Below are 26,046 nucleotides of genomic sequence, written 5' to 3'. Positions count from 1 at the left end.
TTCCCTGCTTGCTGGATAGCTAGTTCACACCCCCCGCCCTCCCGCCCTCCCACCCTCCTCACCGTGGAGTGTTTCCAGTAGAGGGTGATCTCAGGGATGTTGTTCTCTTTGGGGTGTAGCAGAGGGTAGTTGCTCCACTCATTCCAGTCGATGGTCATTGTGCCATTCTTATCCATGCTATTGACAAAGATGAAAACAAAACCATAAACTCTTGAGAATATGAATCAAACTGGTAACAAAAGACATACTGACAAGATTGACCAAAATCTTAAGGGAACACTGCGCCATTATAATATCTTACCATTGTAGGATCTTCTCGGCATGCTGCTGTGATATGTGAACACCAAGGTCCTGGAGTGACTCCACGATTTCCTTAGAATATATTTGACCTGAATCACAATGGAAAAAGACAATTCATCACCAATCAGAATTCCACCTAAATCAGAAAAAAAACATTTGAATTGTGTGGTAGCTAAGGTATGTCCCCAAACTGTAACAGCTGATTTGTGGATAATTGCATACCAGCTCTCCTTCTGTCCAGGCTCTTGAAGACAAGTCTCAGGTCTTTCTCATGATCTTGCAAATAGTTCACAAACTCCTCGAAGACCATCTGCTCATCCAGGTCCTTATCTGCACTTTTCACTGCTTTCTGCAGAGGCAAACAAAACCAAATGATCAACAACAGTGGAAAGGCACACTGACCTGCTTTCTATTATGAGACATTATAGAGGGGCCGATTGAAAATCAATCAACTGTAGTAAAGCCTAGACTGGGGACTTCTCTGGAGGTGGACAATACTAATGGAATGTATTGTAAGCACCTGGAAGGAGGCTAAAGTGTGAATAATGTCATTCTTGATGGTGTCATCACCTTAATGTCCAGTCACGACAAACCATTTCCGCAATGTCTCTGAGAGGCAAAGACCACAAAGGTCATATGTTGAAAGCATGCGGACTCAAATCTAGGCTAACCTGTCCTACATTCACTGTCAAATGTGACATACGCCTGGATAGAAGGAATGTACTCTATGGGAACACTGTCACATACTGTATTTCAATACAGTAAATCAAATATCAACACCGGCCCTATTTTAGACCAGGTAGACAGGCTTAGTGTGAGTTCGCAGGATATAGATAGATGTCCCAGGCACTATTACCCACCCCTGAAGACATGAGGGCTCAATCCACAATGCCAAACTCTGCAATCAACACCATGCCTTGTCTATGGTAAGTGGGTCAAACAGTCTTGGGGGTCTTGAAGCTCCAGCCAAGTCTTGCATGCAATTACTTAATCATTCCATCATCTTCCAGTGATTTCTTTATGCTAATTTGCAACCCTGAATCCAATGGTTTAGGGCTCCAGGTCAATGATACTTGATTATATCAATAAGAGGGTCTTGCAGGCCAATAGTTTTAATTTGAAAGCCCTAGGAACCATCAATGTATAGCCAAACAATAATAATCCATCTATGCACTATTTGATCTTTTGATGATAAATAGTTGAGTTATTCAATGAACTTAAACACCTTCATGAAGTAATTCATTTAAAAAACATATTAAGGAGCATCATTATGTAATTATGTTTAACATTATATTCAGATAGGTGCACTAAATTGCATGGGAGCACTGGGTAGATGTAGAGTTTGACTAAAGTTAGTGCTATCTGGGATCATTGGGACGTTCCTATCTTTAACCTAGCCCCTACTTTTACCCTAAATTTAGCCCAACCCTTACCGTTTTAAATGACGTGAGTTGGGATGTCCCAAAGATTCCGTTTATACCTTTTCCTTTTGACAAACGCATAGCCAAAGTCATAAACGCCACCCATTTATAAAATGCATTTCTTAAAAAGTAATTTTAAACCAACACACTACTAACCGTATGCCGAACTTTAAATTAAGACCAAAAAGGAAATTTGAGTTATTAATTTTTACTTTATAGGCCATTTTGACTTTGACTGTGGTAACTAATGGAAACCGTGACAAACCGCGGGTGCAGGAAGAAGGGGTTTGCACTTACAGGAAACTACGACAGCGTGATCGTTACAAATATGTGTAATTTCGAGGAATAACCAAATACAACACTCAAAATGTAAAACTTGATGTGAACCCCGCTGAAGCATAAATACATGTAAGTAAAATAATATACGGCAAGTTTTACCTTTCTCCATTTCCGATAAGTAGAAAACTCTTGTGAAGGTAGAAACACACTCAATTTGAAGAGCGATTTCAACTCCGATGGTAGTCCATTGGACTCAAAATACTCGAATTCAGCCGCATCCGAATTCGGAACAGGCACATAAAGGCACAGGCCAAGCATATTTAAAGTAAAGGTAAACACGTTCCACAATAAATAAATAGCTAGTAAGTACACCAAAGACTGTTCAACTTCGCGTGTTAATACTAAAATGCCGGTAAGGAAGTGCGTTGTGTTATAGAAACCCATGAAACCACTCCCTTTTAAAAATAAACCTATTTCATTGGCTCTGTATTTTTTCCCCACTCGGCAACGTAATTTGCTCGAACCACCACTGTATCATTCCATTGCGCCCTTTACGCAAGATCAAGGCAAATACATTCAAAGATGGCCTGAGTTCAACCAACATATCATAATAACAACTTTCTGAGAATGTCCAGCTTAGACAGAACAGTTCCTTGAACTGGTATGTTCCTTGGATTATTATTCAGCCTGTTAGTAACAATGTTTACAACTCTAGGAATTCTGAAATAAGATGATAAAAGGCACATCAAGGTATGTGTTTAATACCAACATTCTAGGACTACATATCAGAATTGAGGCAGTAAATATACTGTGTGATAATTTGCTTTTCTCCCACACTAAAGAGAATAAAAAGTAATCAATAGATTTAAAACTTTTAATATGTGCATTTTTATATATTTTTTTTACATGGGGGTTGTATGTCCTGCAAAGGTCTGCACTTGTCCCACCAGACACTAAAGAACATCATGAAGTTGTGTTGTAGAATGATGAAAACATGCCTAGATTTAAATGCCAGAGGACAGGCGCCAAGTACTATTTGCATTTGAAAATGTCACATGTTGCATTGGAACCATTGTTGACATTTTGTTGGTGGTCCAGTCTGAGGGTATGCACAAATTATGGAGTGTGGAAGTAGAAAACACAGAGAGGTGCTGCAGATAATTAACAGAGACAAGTGCAGGTAATTATATAAACAGTAATAACATTTTTTTCAGGATACGTTTTATGGAACCCATTGGTCTATTGACATGGGTAGCCCTTCCCTGCAGTTAAATGACCTAGTGGCCTCATGGGTGGAATGTTAATAATGTTAATTATGAATAAATATGAATAAATATGTATGTCAAACGGTTTTGTTATATTTCAGTCTTCTGTGATGTATATAAAGTGTAACATTGGGATGCAAACTCAAAATCGAACACATTTCAACTGTAGCATATGAAAAAGTGTAGTGTTAATGTTTAAGTCAAACATGAGTTCTAATGAGAATTTATGGTCGTAGTCTCGGTACATATTTACTATTCAAAGAACATGGCACCTCTTAGGCAATAAAATCTTTAGAGATTGCAATAACTCTGGGACAACAATAGTTTGACAGGCAAGCTTCAGGGATAGCAATTTGGAGTTACAGGGCTTTTTGGCATACCTAGATTCCAGTGCAAGCCCAGTGCGAGCAGGACCTCATCACAATGAGCATTCCAATGGAACTGAAAAGTGCAGCCCTTTCATTGTTTAGGATCTCTCTGCCACCTGTAAATACAGGCATTTTAATAATTATTGTTTTAGCAAGGCGAGAGCAAATTTACCAACTTATAAGAATAATGTACACTACATGACCAAAAGTATGCGAACATCTCATTCCAAATCAAATTGTATTGGTCACATACACATGTTTAGCAGATGTTTTTGCGGGTGTAGCGAAATGCTTGTGTTTCTAGCTCCAACAGTGCAGTAATATCTAACAAATAATATCTAAACATTTCACAACAATACACACAAATCTAAGGTAAAATAATGGAATTAAGAATATATAAATATTTGGATGAGCAATGTCGGAGTGGCATAGACTAAAATACAGTAGAATAGAAAACAATACAGTATATACACATATGAGATGAATAATGTTGACATATTTTGCATTACTCAAGTGACTAGTGTTCCATTATTAAAGTGGCCAGTGATTTCAAGTATATGTATAGGGCAGCAGCCTCTAAGTTACAAGTGATGGCTATTTAAAAGTCTGATGGCCTTGAGATTGAAAAACAGCTTCTGTCTCTCGGTCCCAGCTTTGATGCATCTGTACTGACCTCGCCTTCTGGATGATAGTGGGTTGAACAGGCATTGGCTCAGGTGGTTGTTGTCCTTGATGATCTTTTTGGCCTTCCATGGGAATTAATATGGAGGTGGTCCTCCCTTTGCTGCTATAACAGCCCCCACTCTTCTGGGAAGGCTTTCCACTAGATGTTGGAACATTGCTGCAAGGACTTGCTTCCATTCAACCACAAGTATTAGTGAGGTCGGGCACTGATGTTTGGCGATTAGACCTGGCTTTGGTCAGCTTTCTAATTAATCCCAAAGGTGTTCGATGAAGTTGAGGTCAGGTATCTGTGCAGGCCAGTCAAGTTCTTACACAACGATCGCGACAAACCATTTCTGTATGGACCTCGCTTTGTGCACAGCGGCATTGTCATGCTGAAACAGGAAATGGCCTTCCCCAACCTTCTGACACAAAGTTGGAAGCACAGAATAGTCTAGAATGTCATTGTGTGCTGTAATGTTAAGTTTTCCCTTCACTAGAACTAAGGGGCCTAACCCGAACCATGAAAAACAGCCCCAGACCCTTATTCCTCCTCCATCAAACTTTACAGTTGGCACCATGCATTGGAGCAGGTAGCATTCTCCTGGCATCCTCCAAACCCAGATTCGTTCGTCGGACTGCCAGATGGCGAAGCGGGATTCATCACTCCAGATAACGCGTTTCCACAGATTCAGAGTCCAATGGCAGCGAGCTTTACAACACTCCAGCTGACGCTTGGCATTGCGCATGGTGATCTTAGGCGTGTGTGCAGCTGCTCGGCCGTGAAAACCGATTTCAAGAAGCTCCCGACGAACAGTTATTGGGGTGACATTGCTTCCAGAGGCAGTTTGGAAGTTGGTAGTGAGTGTTGCAACCGAGGACAGACCATTTTTACGCGCCACAGCACTCATTGGTCCCATTCTGTGAGCTTGTGTGGCCTACAGTACCACTTCATGGCTGAGCCGTTGTTGCTCCTAGACATTTCCACTTCACGATAACAGCACTTACAGTTGACCGGGGCAACTTTAGCAGGGCAGAAATTTGACTTGTTGGAAAGGTGGCATCCTATGATTGTGCCACATTGAAAGTCACTGAGCTCTTCAGAAAAGCCATTCTACTGCCAATGTTTGTCTATGTAGATTGCATGGCAATGTGCTCGGTTTTATACATCTGTCAGCAATGGGTGTGGCTGAAATAGCCAAATCCAGTAATTTGAAGGGGTTGTCCACATACTGTATCTCATTATGTTCAGTAATATCACTTGAAATGTACATCAAGTGATTCAAATATTACAGGGTTCGAGTTCAACCATGATTCCGTGTACAGGTCACTTAAACTATGATGACACTGTCTGATAAAAAAAACGTGGTCTTTGGCACAGTTTGTAAGTCTCAACATTCTGTCCTAGAACACCACAGAATGCGCTGGTTTCGAATCAATTTATCTCCCCCACCAGAACTGAAGTAGAATATCTTAAATGTAACCACTCGGATGCATATGTAACTTTGAAACATGTAGGGGCTGAAGGAAACAAGAAAATGTCCATGGCAAAAGTAATTGTAGCCCTAAAATAATTCCCTTTTATTTGTAGAATCATGGTTTCAAAAGTGGTAGTCTTTGCAAACACTATTCTAATACAAAAGGATGATTATACTTTGAAAGAGTTATTGCACCCATGCACATATTTCAACATAGATTTGAATGAACACAGAAAGATGTGATCCATATCAACGTGACAACCCCAGTTAGTGTTGGGATTAAGACATGAAAAGAGAGCAAGGATTTTAGTCCAAGCAGGCCATGTTTTAGGCCTATTTATCTATTTTGACACCTTGGGGCTCTATCACTCTCCTGTGGCATGGTCTTGTTATGACATGTAGCAATAGCAGTTTGAAAGTAAGTATTCACCTGTGTCTGTATGGTCAAACAAATGATTGAATAAATAAAATACATTAGCTATAAAAAGTGGAACCTGGCTATAACCTATGAAACAATGTTTCCCATATGACATCCTTATTTACAGAATGACAGAGGGAGAAAGTTCAATAACTAAAACCCGTCTAAGCATAATGAGAAGAACATGTGTGTTTTAGAGGTTGTTATTTACACACACACACACACACACACACACACACACACACACTTCCACTCTGGTGGAAAAAGTACTTGAGTTAAAGTAAAGATACCTTAATAGAAAATCACTGAAGTAAAAGTCACCCAGTAAAGTACTGCATGAGTAAAAGTCTAAAAGTATTTGGTTTTAAATACTTAAGTATCAAAAGTAAATCCTCAAATGTTCTCAAGTATCAAAAGTAAAGGTAATTTCAAATTCCTTATATTAAGTAAACCAGACAGAACCATTTTAATTGTATTTATGGTTAGCCAGGGGCATGCTCCTAAACTCAGACAATTTACAAACAATGCATTTGTGTTTAGTGAGTCCCCCAGATAAGAGGCAGTAGATGATCAGGGATGTTCTCTTGGTAAGTGTGGGAATTTGACAATTTTCCTGTCCTGCTAAGCATTCAAAATGTAAAAATAACTTTTGGGTGTCAGGGAAAATGTACGGAGTAAAAAGTACATGATATTCTTTAGGAATGTAGTGAAGTAAAAGTTGTCAAAAATATAAATAGCAAAGTAAAGTACAGATACCCCAAAAAACTACTTAAGTAGTACTTTCAAGTTTTTTTACTCAAGTACTTTACACCACTGATTAGACATAGGCTACTAAGTGGATGGTTACAGTTATCGTCCTGAGACGTACCTCTCCACCTCTTATGCATAGCCACAAGGGGTCGTATTCACCTCGTCGGTGGGAGCACCAGCCTACACGATCAGTGACACGAAAGCATCCAGGGGCGGAGCTAATTGAGCAATTTTGGTATTGGTTTGTAGTATACTAGAACCATACCCAATTTACTGTGTGGGTTACCGGTGGCATGTCAGTTGCATTTTCTTCCTAGCTTTAGCTTGCGATATGTGGAAAAGAGATCAAATGTCATGATAGAAGAATTAGAGGCTGTTTGAACAGAAAAGTGCCTGACAAATGTATTGCTTGTTCTACAATGTATTGTACTCCAAGATTTCAAGACGGGTCAGTAGTTAGTCAAGAGCATTTGAGTCAGCATCGTATCAAGCACACAGAATAAAAAGTTGTGAGGTGCCAATACACACTGTGGTCGGTCTCAAGGTATGTAACCAATGTTTTGTAGTAATAAGTCATTTCAGATTGTTTCAATGTGTTATGGTCACCACATCTGTTTCAAATTTAATAGGTTGAATAAATAGTGTAGGCTGTTTTAATCTCTAAACGTTGCCATCATCAGCTAAATATTTGTGTCATTGTTTACAGGTCCATTACAATACCCTTCAATGGCTTTTTTTGTGAAAAAGAAGAAATTCAAGTTTCAGACACATTTGACATTGGAGGAGCTGACTGCAGTGCCTTTCGTGAACGGGGTATTGTTCTGCAAGCTGAGATTGTTGGACGGTGGAGACTTTGTTGCAACTTCATCAAGGTAGAATGTTGCTTTGTGTTCGCTGTGTGCATGCCGCATGGGCAATATAGCAAACTATTACCAAACTGCTGTCATAATGTTAACTTTAAATGCCTCATACCACTCTTACCCCAGCATAACTTTGTTTTTACTGCATTGTTAGTAAACAATGTCTGTGTACAAATCATTTCAAAGTATGTCTAACATTGTTGGATTTATGTCCGTCATTGGTTAGGGTTGCAAAATTCCAGGAACTTAAAATATATTCCCTGTTTTACCCAAAATCCTGTTTGGAGGATAAGCAGAATGTCCGGAAACCTCCAACCAGGATTTCTGGAAAACCAGGACATTTTATTGAAAGTTCCTGGAATTGTGCAACCCTGGCATTACATCCTATTAAGGATTACAAAGGGAAATCCAGACGCGAGCTGCCCATTGACGAAAGTTTACGAGACGAGCTAAATTCCTTTTATTATCGAGGCAAGCAACACTGAAACATGCATGAGCACACCAGCTGTTCTGGATGACTGATAACGCTCTCTCGGTACCGATGTGTACAAGACAGTAGTTTTGGAATTGTTAGTTAGATTACTTGTTATTACTGCATTGTCGGAACTAGAAGCACAAGCATTTCGCTACACTCGCATTAACATCTGCTAACCATGTGTATGTGACAAATAAAATTTGATTTGATTTGATGTGAACAAAACCTTTAAACAGGTCAACATTCACAAAGCTGCTGGGCCAGATGGATTACCAGGACGTATACTCAAAGCATGTGTGGACCAACTGTCAAGTGTCGTCCCTGACTGAGTCTGTAATACCTACATGTTTCAAGCAGACCGCCATAGTCCCTGTGCCCAAGGAAGCGAAGGTAACCTGCCTAAATGATTACCGCCCCGTGGCACTTACGTTGGTAGCCATGAAGTGCTTTGAAAGGCTGGTCATGGCTCACATCAACAGCATCCACCCGGACACCCTAGCCCCACTCCAATTTGCATACCTCCCCAACAGATCCACAGATTATGCAATCTCTATTGCACACCACACTGCCCTTTGTCACCTGGACAAAAGGAACACCTATGTGAGAATGCTGTTCATTGACTACAGCTCAGCGTTCCCTCAAAGCTCATCACTAAGCTAAGGACGCTGGGACTAAACACCTCCCTCTGCAACTGAATCCTGGACTTCCTGATGGGCCTCCCCCAGGTGGTAAGAGTAGGCAACAACACGTCTGCCATGCTGATCCTTAACACTGAGGCCCCTCAGGGGTGTGTTCCTAGTCCCCACCTGTATTCCCTGTTCACCCACGACTCTGTGGCCAACACCATAATTAAGTTTGCTGACGACACAAGTGGTAGGCCTGATCACCGACAACGATGATGCGGCCTATAGGGAGGAGGTCAGAACTGGCAGTGTCGTGCCAGGACAGCAACCTCCCCCTTAATGTGAGCAAGACAAAGGAGCTGATTGTGAACTACAGGAAAAGGTGGGCCGAACAGGCCCCCAATAACATCAACGGGGCTGTAGTGGAGCGGGTCGAGAGTTTCAAGTTCCTTGGTGTCCACATCACCAACGAACTATCATGGACCTGACATACCAAGACAGTCGTTGAGAGGGCACGACAAAACCTTTTCCCCCTCAGGAGACCGAAAAGATTTGACGTGGGTCCCCAGACTCTCAAAAGGTTCTACAGCTGCACCATCGAGAGCATCCTGACCGGTTGCATCCCCGCCTGGTATGGAAACTGCCCGGCATCTGACCGTAAGGCGCTACAGAGGGTAGTGGGAACGGCCCAGTACATCACTGGGGCCAAGCTTCCTGCCATTGAGGGCAGAGGGAAGCCCATAAAATTGGCGGAGACTCCAATCACCCAAGTTATAGACTTTTCCCTGCTACCGCACTGCAAGCGGTACCGAAGCGCCAAGTCTAGGACCAAAAGGCTCCTCAACAGCTTCTTTTCCCAAGCCATAAGACTGCTGAACAATTAATAAAATTGCCACCGGACATTGACTGACCCCCCCACCAGTACACTGCTGCTACTTGCTGTTTTATCTATGCATAGTCACTTCACCCCCAACTACATGTACAAATTAGCTCAGCTAATGTCTACCCCTGCACACGGACTCTGCCCCCTGTATATAGCCTCGTTATTCTTATTGTGTTACTTTTTATTTTAGTCTACTTGGTAAATCTTTTTTTAACCAACAGTGCAGTTCAAGAAGAGGTAAGGGTTTGTAAGTAAGCATTTTATGGTAAAGTGTACACTTCTTGTATTTGGTGCATGTGACAAAGTTTGATTTAATCCATAGCTCCATCCTATGATCTTGAGACTGGTTAGCCAACCATCCTTCAGCTTTTATAGCAAACCTAGCTATACATTAAAATGATGGTATGTCAATTCTTCCATAGTAGCCATTATACCTTGGCAAGTAGAAAGGGTCAGAAGCAATTTCAACTAACCTGTTCTTGCTGATACTTTCTTAGTTCGATTGGGAAGAAAATCATATCTACTCTGTTCAGTTGCAGGTGGTTCATAAAAAAACAGAATATTCTGAAACCTTTGTATCGAGTGAGAAATTCCTCTTGCATGTGTGTAGATCATCTACTTCTATACGTGGCCGCGGCTGTGTCGCATAAGAACCGGCTTTATGCCAGATGTCCACCAGAATCATAGACGTTTTTTTTTTTGCCAGATGAATGACTTCCGCTGGAACGCAAAGTGTTTTCATCTGGTACAAAGCCTCATGTCCATCAGATGCATCAAACTCTTTGCGTTCCGGCGGTAGTCATTCATTGTCAATGCAGTAGTCCGCAACGCTACGTTGGGGATGCCGCACTGGGCTGCAGTGCGTTCTGTGTACCGCATGCGTTCAATGTTTTCAACTTATGCGTTGCTTTACCATGCAGTGCTACAAACAGAAGTACACACAGACTCTAGCTAGCTTTTAGCTAGTTGAAAAGCGAAGCACGTGTGTCAAGTACGGAAAATGCGGCCTAGACATCCGGCAAAACGCATATGCATTGGGCATGACCGCTACTATGGAAGAATTGCCATATTGCCATTAATGTATAGTAAACAAATGGCAGTGCTGCTGTATAGCTGAAAAACAAATCAAAGGCTTGAATATGCCAAGCCATTGATACAGCCGTAATTAAAAACCCTTTAACGCCCAATGTTACATACACGTAAGTGTCTTTAAACACCTGGTAACGTGCCTGTACGAGATCAAATGATAAAATAACACCACTCTTCTAGATGAGATCCTAATAAACATTTTGTAATTAATAAACCGGAAATCGTCACTCTAAATGGCACGCCTCTGTAGCTTTCAACACGGCAGTTTTGCTCCTCTGAAACGGTCTCGTACATTGTCAAAAAGAGAGTTTATAAAATTCAATGCATGCAAAATGCTCATTAGATTTCCAGAGACACCAGAGTAAATTTCTTAAGCAAAATATTTATTTTTGCCAAAGTATAGCCACTTAATTCTTGTTGCGGTCGTTCAGTGATGCAAACCACACTTTATGTAGCCCAATATGTACTCTTAAGGAGCCTACGTTACTCCTTAAAAAACCTATTGGGGCTAGGGGGCAGAATTTTCACTTTTGGATAAATAGCGTGCCCAATTTCAACTTCCTGCTACTCATGCCAAGAATATAAGATATGCATATTATTCATAGATTTGGATAGAAAACACTCGGAAGTTTCTAAAACTGTTTGAATCATGTCTGTGAGTATAACAGAATTTATGTAACAGGCAAAACCCAGAGGACTAACTGTTCAGAATTCTTTTTTTGCCTCTCTCTGTTCCCTGCCTTGTTATTGCCAAGGGATATTTCTTAGGAACCTGTTTTCAGTTCCTACTGCTTCCGCTGGACGTCACCAGTCTTTAGAATTTGGTTGAGGTTATTCCTTTGTGCAATGAAGAAGTAGGCCAACTAGGAACTGGGTACACTTTTGTGAGTTGCGCAAGACGTGAAATGTGGCGCTGGTTTGTTTTCATTCCTGTATTGAACACAGATTGCCTCGTCTACAATTTGATCGATTATTAACGTTTAAAAATACCTAAAGTTGTATTATAAAAGTAGTTTGAAATATTTTGGCAAAGTTTATAGGCAACTTTTGAAATATTTTGTAGTGACGTTCCGTTTTTTGTTTTTTTCTGGATCAAACACGCTTTATAAATGGACATTTTGGATATATATGGACGGAATTAATCTAACAAAAGGACCAATTGTGATGTTTATGGGACATATTGGAGTGCCAACAAAAGAAGCTCGTCAAAGGTAATGCATGTTTTATATTTTATTTCAGCGTTTTGTGTAGCGCCTGCAGGGTTGAAATATGCTAACTCCTTTGTTTACTGCTGGTGCAGATGGTGCAGGCTATCAGATAATAGCTTCTTATGCTTTCGCTTTAATTGAGTATCTTACATGTGTGATTTAATGAAAGTTTGAATTTTATAGTATTTTATTTGAATCTGGCACTCTGCATTTTCCCTGGCAATTGGCCAGTTGAGACATTTGCGTCCCGCCTATCCCTAACTAGTTTTAAGGTCCAAGTACCTTGTATGTTATTTTCAGAGGTAGTCTGGCTCTCGCAGCCAAGACAGCCAAATACTCCATCTAAACGTGAATCGATTCTCAATTGGATACGGTTATAGAGACATAAAGCACTTTAATATCATATCAAAATAATTTCATAAATGCAAAATATACACTTACTGTACACTTAACCGACTTGATCACAGTTGCAGCTGACAGTGTTTTTCGTTTCTGGTGGCCTTCTTCCATTACACACAGGTGTTCGGAGAATGCTAGATAGCTTATTAGCATAGGTGGTCCCTCTGTCTTCCGTAAACCTACGCTGTAACATGGAGATATGGCCGGGTGGGAACAATAACCCTATAAAAGTTGTATCAATTTTAACCTAGTTCATATTAGCAAAAAAATAAAAAGAAGGTCCTTGGGCTTACAAAACCGTACTGCAAGCTTCACGTGTTAATGTTCAAACAAAACTCCCTTGTACAGAAGACGCTTTTGTCAAATTACTTAGTGTATTCGGAAAGTATTCAGACATTGACATTTTCCACATTTTGTTACGTTAGTCTTATTCTGAAATGGATTAGATTCATTTTTTTCTCTCTCTAATCTAGACATTTCAAATTTACATAAGTATTCAGACCCTTTACTCAGCACTTTGTTGAAGCACCTTTGGCAGCAATTGCAGCTTTGAGTCTTCCTGGGTATGACACTTTAAGCTTGGCACACCTCTATTTGGGCAGTTTCTCCCATTCTTCTCTGCAGATCCTCTCAAGCTCTGTCAGATGGGGAGCATCACTGCACAGCTATTTTCAGGTCTCTCCCGAGATGATAGAGTTCAAGTCCGGGCTCTGGCTGGGCCACTCAAGGACATTCAGAAAGAGTTCAGTCTTGGTTTCATCAGACCAGAGAATCTTGTTTCTCATGGTCTGAGTCCTTTAAGTACCTTTTGGCAAACTCCAGACAGGCTGTCATGTGCCTTTTACTGAGGAACGGCTTCCATCTGGCCACTCTAACAAAAAGGCCTGATTTTGTGGAGTGCTGCAGAGATGATTCTCCCATAGGAACACTGGAGCTCTGTCAGTGACCATCAGGTTCTTGGTCACATCCTTGAACACGGCCCTTCTCCCCCGATTGCACAGTTTGGCCGGGCGGCCAGCTCTAGGAAGATTGGTGGTTGCAACCTTACATTTAAGAATGATGGAGGCCACTGTGTTCTTAGGGACCTTCAAAGCTGTTGAAATGTTTTGGGTCCCTTCCCCAGATCTGTGCCTCAACACAATTCTGTCTGAGCTCTCGGACAATTCCTTCGACCTCATGGCTTGGTTTTTGCTCTGACGTGCACTGTCAACTGTGGGAGCTTTATATAGACAGGTGTGTGCCTCTACAAATCATGTCCAATCAATTTAATTTACCACCGGTGGACTCCACCAAAGTTGTAGCTACATCACAAGGATGATCAATGGAAACAGGATGCACCTGAGCTCCATTTTTGAGTCTCATAGCAAAGGGTCTGAATACTTAAATAAGGTATTTCAGTTTTTTAAATTGTATACATTTGCAAAAATGTCTAAATTTGATACATTTTAGAATAAGGCTGTAATGTAACAGAATGTGTAAATGTGTAATGAACTGAGTCATGATTAAGGGCTAACATCTTTATGATGCTTTATATACAATTACATTGTTTGTATATCGCGTCAAATACTAAACATCTACATTTAGTCTGGATTTCTTTATTAAAGATATAGTTGAGTGTCAACTGTCTATGGGTCCCAATTTACACACACAAAAAAGTGAGCAAACTGCCCTTAACTGTAACATATCTGACAGACACCAATGAGAGTGGGAAGTTTTGAATAGTGGAAGTATCGGGGCTCATGGAAATTTTGCAGTGCACAAATAAGGACATGCTGAAGATGAACAACTTGTGCAATATATATGATACTGCTTTTATAACTTGGGTTTCAGAAATAATGAGTTAGATTTCATGATTCATGTTTACATTTTAGTGTAAGCAGTTCACAATGCAGAAATAGATATTGTTGAAACTGGATGGTTTGCACCCCTTTCTACCCGATGTTACATATATGAAACATTGCATAACTATTACAAGGGGTGTTGATTTGTTTTCTTCAGAAATGCTATTAGGGGTTTCCTTGGGCTGTCCTAACCACTGCTTAATGTTCACGCAAGTAAAACTGGGTCCGGGTTTCTAAGGGTTAAACTTCCTCCTCAGGTTTAGAACCTAGGTCATTGTTTACTTTAGTAATATAAATGGGAACACAAAAGGATTCCGGTATTTGATCTGGGAGTGTTTGTTTTAGAGTAGGCTGGGGAGGAAAGGGATGCTCCTCTGGGGCGTTCAGTGTTTGGTAGAGGGGTGTGTGACTTCACACACTGACCTAAAGATGAAAGGTAGCCGCACATAAACAAGATTTAGGGGGACATGTGTTATGTCTCTTGGATCTGAGGTCATCAGCGTATTTGTCCTATATGTCCAGAGAACATCCCCCCACTTTATTTTAATTTATAGGATTCATATAATATTCAATAAATATTATACACACACACACACACCCACCCCACGCCAATCCAAACCCAATGTGTATACAGTATCAATTCTCTGTCTGACGTGTAATATGGAGCTGCAGCTCGGCGTATTTGTTTCTTCATCCTATCCAATGTATTCTCAGTGAATTTCATTTTTTATGTTCAGAGAAATTAGTCATTGAAGTTGTTAGGTTTATGGCCCGTCGTACATCCTGATATTACCAAGTTCTGACCACTAGATGTGGCTGTTCCTGCTATTAGTTTTTATTTTATTGTATTTTTTAAGATTCCCCAACCATTCCTCTGGACTTTCCGATAGGCGCTCTGTAGAGAACCATATGATGCACCTCATTGAACCTCTGAACTGTGTAGGGCCTTTGAAAGAGCACAAAAACAAACTAAATCATCATGATAACCCTTACTATGATTACTGTTCACCGGATGTTTTTCTCCTATGCCTGTCATCATTGATAAACACATAGAGTTAAAAAGAATGTTGCCCTCCACTCCACTTCCCCTGCAATGATACAAGACCCGGGTATGCTATGCACCCCTTTTAAGTCTCTTTTTGAGGATTATATAACAGATTGGATGGAGACAATTTATCTGCTTGAGTTATCTGGCAATTCTGTCTCTGGTTTATCTCTGTAACCCGAGTGCAGGTCTACTCAGAAACACAGAGACTGATTTGGTGGTCCCATGTCTTTGATAGAGATTGTGTGTTATCATAGGGCCTGGGGAGTACAGAACTCCCTTTGTTCTGTTGTTGCCTGAAACATACTGAACAAAAATATAAACGCAACATGCAACAATTTAAAAGATTTGACTGAGTTACAGTTCGTATAAGGAAATCAGTAAATTGAAATAAATGAATTAGTCCCTAATCTATGGATTTCACATGACTGGGCAGGGGTGCAGCCATGGGTAGTCAGGCCCAGTCAATCAGAATTAGGCATGTGGAGGTCCTTGGCTGGTGTGGTTACACGTGGTCTGTGATTGTGAGGCCTGTTGGATGCACTGCCGAATTCTCTAAAACGATGGTAGAGAAATGAGCAATTGCACGCTCCCTCAAGTTGAGACATCTAGTGTTGTGTTCTATGACAAAACTTCACATTTTAGTGGCCTTTTATTGTCCCCCAGCACAAACTGCACCTGTTTAATGATCATGCTGTTTAAACAGGCTTGGGTCTATTTTTCGCCACTTCCTGTCTGACTGACGTGTCCAAAGTAAACTGCCTGTTACTCAGGCTCATAAACCAGGATATGTATATAATTGGTACCATTGGATAGAAAACACTTTGTTTGTTGAAATGTTAAAATAATGCGTGAGACTATAACACAATTGATATGGTATGAGAAAATCCAAATAAAAAACAACCAGAATTTTGTTTTGGAGAGCCCATGCTCTTTCAATGGAAAGCTATGGGGCCTATGCAATTCCAGCTCCCAGATTGCAAATCCTATGGCATCCACTAGATGCCAACCGTCTTTGTTCAGGATTTCAGGCTTGTTTCTTCCCAAACGAGGAAGAATTTAGTTTTGGTACTGGGAGTCAGAGTTGGAAATCAGTCTGTGCGTGCACTTGCTAATTTTACTTTTCTATTGAACATACTTCTTTCTGTATGAAATATTATAGTTTAATTACATTTTAGTGTACCTGAGGATTAAATAAACCTGTATTTTGACTTGTTTTAGCGAAAGCTTTTTGGATTCCTTTCTCTGCATGTTGAACAAGTGGATTACTCAAATCGATGGCGCCAACTAAACAGACTTTTTGGGATATAAAGAAGGATTTGATCTAACAAAACGACCATGCATGTTGTAGCTGGGACCCTTGGGATTACAAATCAGAGGAATATTTTCAAAAAGTAAATTAATATTTAATTGCTATTTGTGATTTTATGAAGCCTGTGCTAGTTGAAAAATATTTTTATATGGGTTGCCATCCTCAATCAATCACTTGGCATGTTTTCTCTGTAAAGCCTATGGTAAATCAGACAATGCAGTTAGATTAACAAGAATTTAAGCTTTTAACCGATATAAGATACCTAGATGTTTAATATCCATCATTTTTACGATTATTTATTTGAATTGCGCGCCCTCCAATTTCACCGGAAGTTGTCGACAGGTGTCCCGCTGGCAGGACGCCTATCCCAGTGAGGATTTATTAATCAACTTCTTGATATGCCACGTGTCAGGTGGATGAACTATATTGGCAAAGGAGAAATGCTCACTAACAGGCTGGTAAAGAAATTTGTGCTCAAAATTGGAGAGAAATATATTTTTGTATTTTCCTTCGACCATGAGGTCGAAGGAATTGTCCGTAGAGCTCTGAGACAGGATTGTGTTGAGGCACAGATCTGGGGAAGGGTACCAAACAATTTATGCAGCATTGAAAGTCCCCAAGAACAGTGGCCTCCATCATTCTTAAATGGAAGAAGTTTAGAACCACCAAGACTCTTCCTAGACCTGGCCGCAAGGCCAAACTGAGCAATCAGGGGAGAAGGGCCTTGGTCAGGGAGGTGACCAAGAACCCAATGGTCTTTCTGACAGCTCCAGAGTTTCTCTGTGGAGATGGGAGGACCTTCTGGAAGGACAACCATCTCTGCAGCACTCCACCAATCAGCTCTTTATGGTAGAGTGGCCAGGTGGTTTGCCAAAAGGCCCCTAAAGGACTCTCAGACCATGAGAAACAAGATTCTCTGGTCTGATGAAACCAAGATTGAATTTTTTTGCCTGTATGTCAAGCGTCACATCTGGAGTAAATCTCTACTGTAAAGCATGGTGGTGGCAGCATCATGCTGTGGGGATTTTTTTCAGCAGCAGGGACTGGGAGACTAGTCAGGATCGAGGAAAAGGTGAATGAAGCAAAGTACAGAGAGATCCTTGATGAAAATCTGCTCAAGAGCACTAAGCACACAGCCAAGACAATGCAGGAGTGGCTTCGGGACAAGTCTCTGAATGTTGTTGAGTGGCCCAGCCAGAGCTTGGACTTGAATCCGATCTAACATCTCTGGAGAGATCTGAAAACAGCTGTGCAGCGACACTCCCCATCCAACCTGACAGAGCTTGAGAGGATCTGCAGAGAAGAATGGGAGAAACTTCCCAAATACAGGTGTGCCAAGCTTGTAGCGTCATACCGAAGAAGACTCAAAGCTGCAATTGCTGCCAAAGGTGCTTCAACAAACTACTGAGTAAAGGGTCTGAATACTTGTTTGTAAATGTAATATTTCAGTTTTCTATTTTTGACCATCCTCTCTCCCCTCAGTGCTCTAACTCATTCACTCCTGTTTTGATTCAACATTGTAGTTGGATTTGAGGCGTGTGTGGTTGCCATGGCAGTTTAATAAAACCACCTGCTTTATGGAATGTGGCTGAGAACGTTTTCAGAGACTTATTGAGGGGGGTGGGCAGTGATTAGCGTGGCGCTCTTGGTAAGAACTTGAGAAGTATGTGTGTGGCAAAGAACCAAGGAATGCAAAACAAAGAGACAACTATATAAAGAACCTATGTGAGGAAAAAAATCTAAAATGGCAGTGAACTACAATACTTGCATAAAATGTGTTTCATTGCAATTATAGACTGTACATGAATAATAATTAAGAGTGGAAATGGGGATGTCTAATGCATTTTAAACAACATTTAAGTATGACCAAAGGTTTAAAGACATGCAATTTGTTGGAGTCTTTATAGCCCTTCTATGACTAAAGGTTTTAGAGCCAATCAAATTGTTGGAATCTGTTTTTGTAATACAAAGCAGCAGTTTCTCAAGTAAGCAACAGGATTTCTTTCCTGCCAAATTGGCCTAACACACCATAGCTGGTTTTGGAACCGAAACCATACTAGAGGAGGGAAAACGTTATCAACTTAAACAGTCCTCTATATTTACTATGTGGAAGGTTGGATCACATCTCTTACAGTACATTTTTGCCGTGTGTTGATGCAGAGAGGGTACAGCCCTATACTAGTCCAGCATTGTATCACTCTATCAGTCATGTGACTTCAGATAGTATGCCCAAAGATGGTGGATAAATGAAGATGTCCCAGCCATTTACCATTGGACAAAAATGATCACTTAACGGGTGGTGCTCCCATAGGCACCAATGTGATAGCAGCTGGGTGTGCTTAGTTCATTGGCTGTATATGAACCAGATAAAGGGAGCGAGTAAGATGTCTCGCTTCCTCTTCCGTATCTGGTATGCCTAAAGTGTGACATTGATATTCAAGGTCTGTATAGTAAAAGCTGTGTGTGCATTTGGGAACATGCTGTCCCTGATGTAGAGGTACTGCAGGCATCACGTGGCTCCCCTGGAACATTTCTTTGAGCAGATGATCCTATGATGCCAGTCCCTTGCATGGCATGGAGTAGGAACACATGTACTGGCCCTGTGCCCTGCAAGGAGCCGAACCACTACGCACTACTACTGAAGCCCCTCTGCAGCTCTATAGTCAATACAAGAAATGTGTCAGCTGGTTAGGGATCATGTGCTAACTGACTGCAATTCACAGGGCAAATTCTGACTCTTTGCACCCGACCTCTATGGCAGTGAGTTTATTTTCTGCTGCTTGCCAAAGTGCCGAAGTACTCCCCTGTGCTTATTTCAAAAACAGTGTGCTTATGGCTAGTCCCAGGTACGTCTCTGCTGGTACAACTGTTCAGGAAGCATGCTGCATTTGCTGCCTTCTGGGTAAATCCATTTGAATTCAATCACTTTCTGAAATAATCCCTTTTTGATTTAAACCAAATAAGTTAGTTACCTTTTGAGCCTGAATGCCAAAACATTCAGGAGATAAAGTTAAATAATTTTGCATACCCCACCATACCTACATCCATGTCTTCATTACGAGAAAAGATAAACAGTTGAGTTTAATATAATTTTAAAAGCGTAAAAACCGCGTTTAATAAAATATATTTGACATTTTAACGTCAATTGTATAAATGCGTAAACACAGATTTATTTTCACATTCACAAATGTTGTAGCTTAGGCCCTTTTTCACATCTGAGGTTTTTGTGTTGTGCCCGCCATCGGTTGAGACACAACATGTTCTTGAATACAGGGTGGGTGTCATTTCAACCATAGAAATATAATTCATAGAACAGACCCTATCCCTTCAGACCACTGCAATTTAGCTGGTACACCATTCAAATTGAATAGAAATTTGAACTTCTAATTACTACCACAAAGATGACTGCCGGTCCACTGTCGAAAGTCAACTTAAATGGTCATTTCTACTCTATTGTCTATATTTCTTATGATTTCAATAGGTTTCCTATGGAGGATCGACAAGATGATGTACAACAGATGTTCCCGTTCAAGACAACGTTCTCTGATCTGTGGGCCTCAAACTATCTTTGTGGTGCCATTTGAAAAAATGACACCCACCCATATTCACACAACACAGAAACCTTAGATGTAAAATAGGGTCTCAGCTCCAACATATGCGAATATGTAAAACAACAGCATTTATGTGTTTTTACATCATTGTCATTAAAGGTTACAAAAAAAGTTTTATAAAATAGTTTGACAACCCTGTTTTAAGCTTTTAAATGATATCAAACTCAACCGTGTATGTTTTCCAGTGATGAAGACATGGAAGTCTCATGGTATGGTTGAAGTTTTTAAACTTTGAGCACCTTATCTTCTGAATGTTTTGGCAATCAGGTCCAGAAAGTAACTTTTTGTGCACTTATACAATGGTTAATTAAATATGTAAGGAAGGTTTTGTTCAAATCAAAAAGTGATTGAATTCAAATGGATTTACCCTTCGCACTTAAAGGGTGTTTGGGTTTTAACTGAAGGATGGCTGTTTCACTGTGTATGCTTTGTGGTGATGTCAACTGCAGTCTGGTAAAACCTGATTGTTTGAGCACTCCCACAAGGCAATAGGTACACACTACAGTAAACAGGCTGATCTGTCCACCTCCCTACTCTGTGCGCTGTTAGTTTGGGTGTATCCCATGGCTGTTTGTTTACATTGGAGATGAGTACGCATATCCAGCCCTGTAGATTTACATTAGCTCCTCATGCTCTGTAAGTTATTCATTATTTCTAGAGTCCACATTAAGCCCTGGATTCACTTGAGTTACTCCTGTGCATTCTGAGTGGCTGGGTCCAGGCACGGGGCATGACTAATACTGACAATGGTTACATTCAGTTCAGTTGGGAAGGGGAGAGTATGAAGTGAGTTAAAATGGGAAGTAGACAGATTATCACCAGGACTGTTTTTACATCAACCGTCCTTCTCTGTATACTCAGCCATTTCCCTGAATGTATGGACGGACAGGGTGACGTCAGGCACTGGCCTATTTACAATGTGAACTCTGTTTTTACAGAAGCCCACAGGCTATTGTTCACCGTTTCCTCAACAACAAGTTTGCTTTCACTAAAACTGGAGCAAAACGTTGAAGAGCGAGGGCCAAAGCACAAGTGATGTCTTATGTGCCGTCGAATTAGTAACTTCTCATTGTGAGACCACTCAAACAGTAATGACTGTCATTAACTCCCTTGACACTAATAACAGTTTATTGAGGTTTATGTAGCTGTACTGTAGTGCCATGCCCGCTCTGATTCCTGTCCTCTTGTCCTACAGAGAGGAGGTTCAGGAGAACTGTGTTTGCTGGAAGAAGAGGTTTACCTTTGTGTGTAAAATGAGCACCAACCCCACGACTGGAGTGCTGGATTCCGCCATCTGTCGGGTCTCTGTGCGGAAGGTCTGTCTGACTTTTGGGGGACCTGTCTAAGCAACACACAGCTCTCTGCTGTTATCTCTTTGTCTGTGAACATCAGGGACTACCGTTTCCTGTGTGAACCACTGGGTTATTTAACTTTCCATTCATTATTCACACCCCTGATAGTGTAAACTCTGTAGCCTCTGTAATCTGATCATAGATCAGTGTTAAACACACACTACACTGTGTGCCAGACTGTCAATGCTCAGTAGTCATCTCCCTTTTCCTGTTTTCACTACAGGAACTCAAAGGAGGAAAAACATATTCAAAGGTAAGAGCCCACTCCTCCTGAGCATCCCACCCTATATCCACAAACACATTACAATTTACTGTAGCCTGATGTCAACACACATCAACACTGCTGTTAAGACATTTTACACATTTACATTAGTCACCCCACTTCTACAAACACAAGCTACAACTTTGGCACTATGTATAAGTTGAGTAAACTATACTGAACAAAAGTATAAACGCAATATGCAATAATTTCAAAGATTTTACTGAGTTACAGTTCATATAAGGAAATCAGTCATTTTAAATCAATTCATTCGGCCCTAATCTATGGATTTCACACGACTGGGAATACAGATATCTGTTGGTCACAGATATATATATATATATATTTTAAATGTAGGGGAGTGGATCAGAAACCCAGTCAGTGTCTGTTGTGACCACCATTTGGCTCATGCAGAGCGACATCTCCTTCGCATAGTTGTTGATTGATCTGGCTGTTGATTGTGTCCTGTGGAATTTTGTGCCACTCCTCTTCAGTGGCTGTGCCAAGTTGCTGGATATTGGCGGGAACTGGAAAACGCTGTCGTACACGTCGATCCAGAGCATCCCAAACTTGCTCAATGGGTGACAGTGAGTATGCAGGCCATGGAAGAACTGGGACATTTTCAGCTTCCAGGAATTGTGTACAGATCCTTGCGACATGCTGAAACAGGAGGTGATGGTGGCGAATGAATGGCACGACAATGGGCCTCAGGGTCTCGTCACGGTATCTCTGTGCATTCAAATTTCCATCGATAAAATGCAATTGTGTTTGTTGTCCATAGCTTATGCCTGCCCATACCATAATCTCACCATCACCGTGGGGCTCTCTGTTCACAACGTTGACATCAGCAAACTACTTGTCCGCATGATGCGGTACAGTTAAAATCAGTATTCATCCGTGAAGAGCACACTTCTCCAGCATACCAGTGACCATCGAAGGTGAACATTTGCCCACTGAAGTTGGTTACAATGCCGACGTGCAGTCAGGTCAATACCCTGGTGAGGAGGATGAGGACACAGATGAGCTTCCCAGAGACAATTTCTGAAAGTTTGTGCAGAAATACTTTGGTTGTGCAATCCCACAGTTTCATCAGCTGTCCAGGTGGCTGGTCTCAGACGAGCCCGCAGGTGAAGAAGCCGGATGTGGAGGTCCTGGACTGGCATGGTTACACAAGGTCCGCGGGTCTGAAGCCGGTTGTACGTACTGCCAAATTCTCTAAAATGACAGAGGTTTCTTATGGTGGAGAAATGAACATTCAATTATCTGGCAACAGCTCTGGTGGACAATCCTGCAGTCAGCATGCCAATTGCACTCTTCCTCAAAACTTGAGACATCTGTGGCATTGTGTTGTGACAAAACTGTACATTTTACTGGCCTTTATTGTCCCCAGCACAAGGTGCACCTACAGTATGTCATGATCATGCTGTTTAATCAGCTTCTTAATATGCCACACCTTTCAGGTGGATGGATTATCTTGGGGGAGGAGAAATGCTCACTAACAGGGATGTTAACAAATTTGTGCACAAAATTTAGGAGAAATAAACTCTTTGTGCTTATGGAACATTTCTGAGATCATTTATTACATTTAAATATGGGACCAACACTTTGCATGTTGCATTTATATTTTTGTTCATTGGAAATTAACTTCAAATAAAGCTGGGGAAAGTTTATAGATGATGCACTCTCTCAGGTAGCCAGGGACCCTTCCTGTGTTTTCTCACGCTATGCTTATGGATTTCCTTAAGCTAAATAAAACCCCTTTCCTCTTTGGAAATGGGCTTCCTTAAATACACACATCTGTAAACAATAGCTTTGACGAAATTGAACCTGGAGAAAAGGAAATTAGGCTCCTCTTGGATAACCTGAGATTCAAAGAAAATATATCTCTATATCCAGTCCCTTAGGGCTAGAAAACCTAAATGTTAAATGTCATGGCTACCTCACAGTATATGCAGGTTTAAAACTACTGTAGTGAAAGTAACTGTTCTTTCTCCCTCAGCTGGGTTTTACTGACCTCAACATGGCAGAGTTCGCTGGCTCGGGCTCTGCAGTCCGCTGTTGTCTGCTGGAGGGATACGACACCAAGAATACTAGGCAGGACAACTCCATACTGAAGGCAAGGGACTGTGCTAGGGGGGGCAGGAGTCAAGACTATTGACCTTGGGACTTTGTCAGGGTTGGGTTTTGTTTGGTTGTGCAGAACAACTGACATAGTTTATACTTAGTGACTTTGTATTGTGGTAAAGGACCCTTGTTCCACTGATAACCCAGGGCTGTTGATGCGCAGCACCTCAACTGAACTTTGATATAGATGATCTGTGGCATTCTGGGGCGACAGGATAGCATAGTGGTTAGAGTGTTGGACTAGTAACCGGAAGGTTGCAAGTTCAAATCCCCGAGCCGACAAGGTACAAATATAAGTTGTTCTGCCCCTGAACAGACAGTTGAAAATAAGAATTTGTTCTTAACTGACTTGCCTAGTTAAAGGTAAAATAAAAAATATACTGTAGCTAGTGCAAACATTACTTGCTACTTTTTATATGGTCTTATTGTAATAAAAGTAGATTTTGTCTGGATTTTCTCTGAAGGTGACTATTGGGATGGCCCTCCTATCTGGAGATCCGTGCTTTAAAACGTGAGTGACCTGACATGTTCAAATCTCTGATCTATCTTTCATCTTCATGCATTTAGAAAATGTGACTCTGGCACCCCCCAATGGGGAGTCAATTTGCCCATCAAGCAAACTTAACATTGCACAGTATAATGTGGACTGACCAGTCATGTTTTTTTGCAGTGCCCCCAGCACAGCCAAGTCCATCTCCATCACAGGCCAGGACCATGTCCTGCAGCTGGACTGTAAGGGGGATGGCACTGGAACCCCTAACCGGCCCACTTCTCTGGGCCAGTCCATGAAGCCCAGGCCCTCGATCATCAGCTCAGGTACGACAGGGCACGTGGATCCGCTCAAACCTGGTAACAGTGGGTATGTTATGATAATCCATCACAACTAAACAGTTAACCTAGGTATGGGACACATGGTGAGGGACTCTAACTAATTGAGGTGTGGCTCTGTTTGGTGTCAGGTCTTCCAGAGGAGTCAGACCAGACCCAGGCAGCTAGCCCAGGGGAAGTATTCCAGTCGGGGCACTCTCGTAACTCCAGCTATGCCAGCCAGCTGAGCAGGATCTCAGGTGTGTGGGTTCATGTTCCCCATCTTTCCTCTCCAGAGTATTTTTGTTTGTTGGTATTTGCACCTAAGTCTGTAATGTAAATGTATTGTCCCCCAGGCTGCAGCACAGAGCACTCCTGCTCCTCTAGTATGTCTGACCTCACACACAGGAGGAACACCTCCACAGGAAGCGGCATATCTGGGGGCCTCAGTGTGACAGTAGACACTCCAACAGAGGGAGAGAGGCCAGGGAGACCCCCTCTACCCCCTCGGCCCGTCTTGCCATCCAACAGACCCCCCAGGCAAGACCTTCCACTCACCAGATGTGTTTGACCAAATGTGTTTGTTTTGACAATCTATGAAAACAAACTAGTGGAACTGTCAGTGGAACACTATTGCTATTTGTATGACTGCTGTTTATCCACTGTTGCCTGACTGGGCCTTTTCCCTCCACCCTGTGACAGGAGGAAGCAGGATTCAGTGGAGAGCCATCCCTCCTGGGTGAATGACACCCGCATCGATGCCGACGATATTGTTGAAAAGATCATCCAGAGCCAGAACTTTGCTGACATAAGTAACACTGAAGGTATGAAGCCCCAACCTCACCCTGCCCTTTCACTTGTCCACTACATTTTTGGGGGGCTCTTTTTTTACGTAACTTTTGTACTCTTTTGTACTGTTTCATTTGTCTCTTGGTGTGTTTATTTCCTCCTCAAGACAGTAACCTGCGACTGTTTGTCAGTAGAGACGGCACCACATCCCTGAATGGTTTACTGCGCAGTAACAGGTGAGAAACCAGAAAGGACACACGCACACACAATAATAATACATCAAACGCACACACAGCTCTTACTCTGCCACTTTTCATTCTTTCAGGGTGTGTGCTGGTGTCTATGAGCAAGTGGTGATAGAGAGCCATTACGACTGGTGAAGATTAATTTTAATTGAGGCCTCTGCAATGAAGCTTGTGGACTAACT

General features: G+C 41.5%; 2 protein-coding genes across 7 annotated transcripts in view; one reads left to right on the top strand and one right to left on the bottom strand.

Moving 5' to 3' along the window:
* LOC110525499 (calcium-binding mitochondrial carrier protein SCaMC-2-A) overlaps positions 1-2,436 on the bottom strand; it is an 8,799-nt gene extending 6,363 nt beyond the window's left edge. Inside the window, exons 1-4 of one of the 3 annotated variants that reach the window (XM_021605651.2) lie at positions 2,160-2,436; positions 523-649; positions 302-389; positions 63-177 (exon numbers count right to left, since the gene is read on the bottom strand). In XM_021605651.2, the coding sequence (XP_021461326.1) occupies positions 63-177; positions 302-389; positions 523-649; positions 2,160-2,318 (489 nt within the window). In that variant the 5' untranslated portion in view covers positions 2,319-2,436. Of the gene's footprint in view, positions 1-62; positions 178-301; positions 390-522; positions 650-1,733; positions 1,818-1,877; positions 2,009-2,159 lie in introns of those variants that run through there. The other 2 variants (XM_036979626.1, XM_036979625.1) reach the window with 2 other exon arrangements.
* LOC110525500 (protein FAM102A) lies at positions 1,989-26,046 on the top strand. 4 transcript variants are annotated; one of them, XM_021605653.2, is made up of 12 exons: positions 1,989-2,129; positions 7,649-7,814; positions 21,484-21,604; positions 21,864-21,893; positions 23,899-24,015; positions 24,488-24,534; positions 24,694-24,839; positions 24,983-25,090; positions 25,187-25,370; positions 25,533-25,654; positions 25,786-25,855; positions 25,945-26,046. In XM_021605653.2, the coding sequence occupies exons 2-12, from the start codon at positions 7,669-7,671 to the stop codon at positions 25,997-25,999; spliced, it is 1,146 nt and encodes a 381-aa protein (XP_021461328.2). In that variant the 5' UTR covers positions 1,989-2,129; positions 7,649-7,668; the 3' UTR covers positions 26,000-26,046. The 4 variants fall into 4 exon arrangements, with proteins under 4 accessions (XP_021461328.2, XP_036835522.1, XP_021461330.2 ...); XM_021605655.2 differs by lacking the exon at positions 1,989-2,129 and adding an exon at positions 7,177-7,486 and having other exon boundaries at positions 24,992-25,090; XM_021605652.2 differs by lacking the exon at positions 1,989-2,129 and adding an exon at positions 7,179-7,486.

The sequence above is a fragment of the Oncorhynchus mykiss genome, chromosome 6 (genome assembly GCF_013265735.2).
Source record: "Oncorhynchus mykiss isolate Arlee chromosome 6, USDA_OmykA_1.1, whole genome shotgun sequence".
NCBI lineage: Eukaryota > Metazoa > Chordata > Actinopteri > Salmoniformes > Salmonidae > Oncorhynchus > Oncorhynchus mykiss.
This window is presented reverse-complemented; position numbering and strand designations above follow the sequence as displayed.

What these genes read in the sequence shown, in the direction of transcription:
- LOC110525500 (XM_021605653.2), top strand. Translation starts at nt 7,669, where the DNA reads ATGGCTTTTTTTGTGAAAAAGAAGAAATTCAAGTTTCAGACACATTTG. An exon ending in TTTGTTGCAACTTCATCAAG is followed by an intron (nt 7,815 to 21,483) that starts GTAGAATGTTGC and finishes CTTGTCCTACAG; the next exon opens with AGAGGAGGTTCAGGAGAACT. An exon ending in TGACATAAGTAACACTGAAG is followed by an intron (nt 25,655 to 25,785) that starts GTATGAAGCCCC and finishes TTCCTCCTCAAG; the next exon opens with ACAGTAACCTGCGACTGTTT.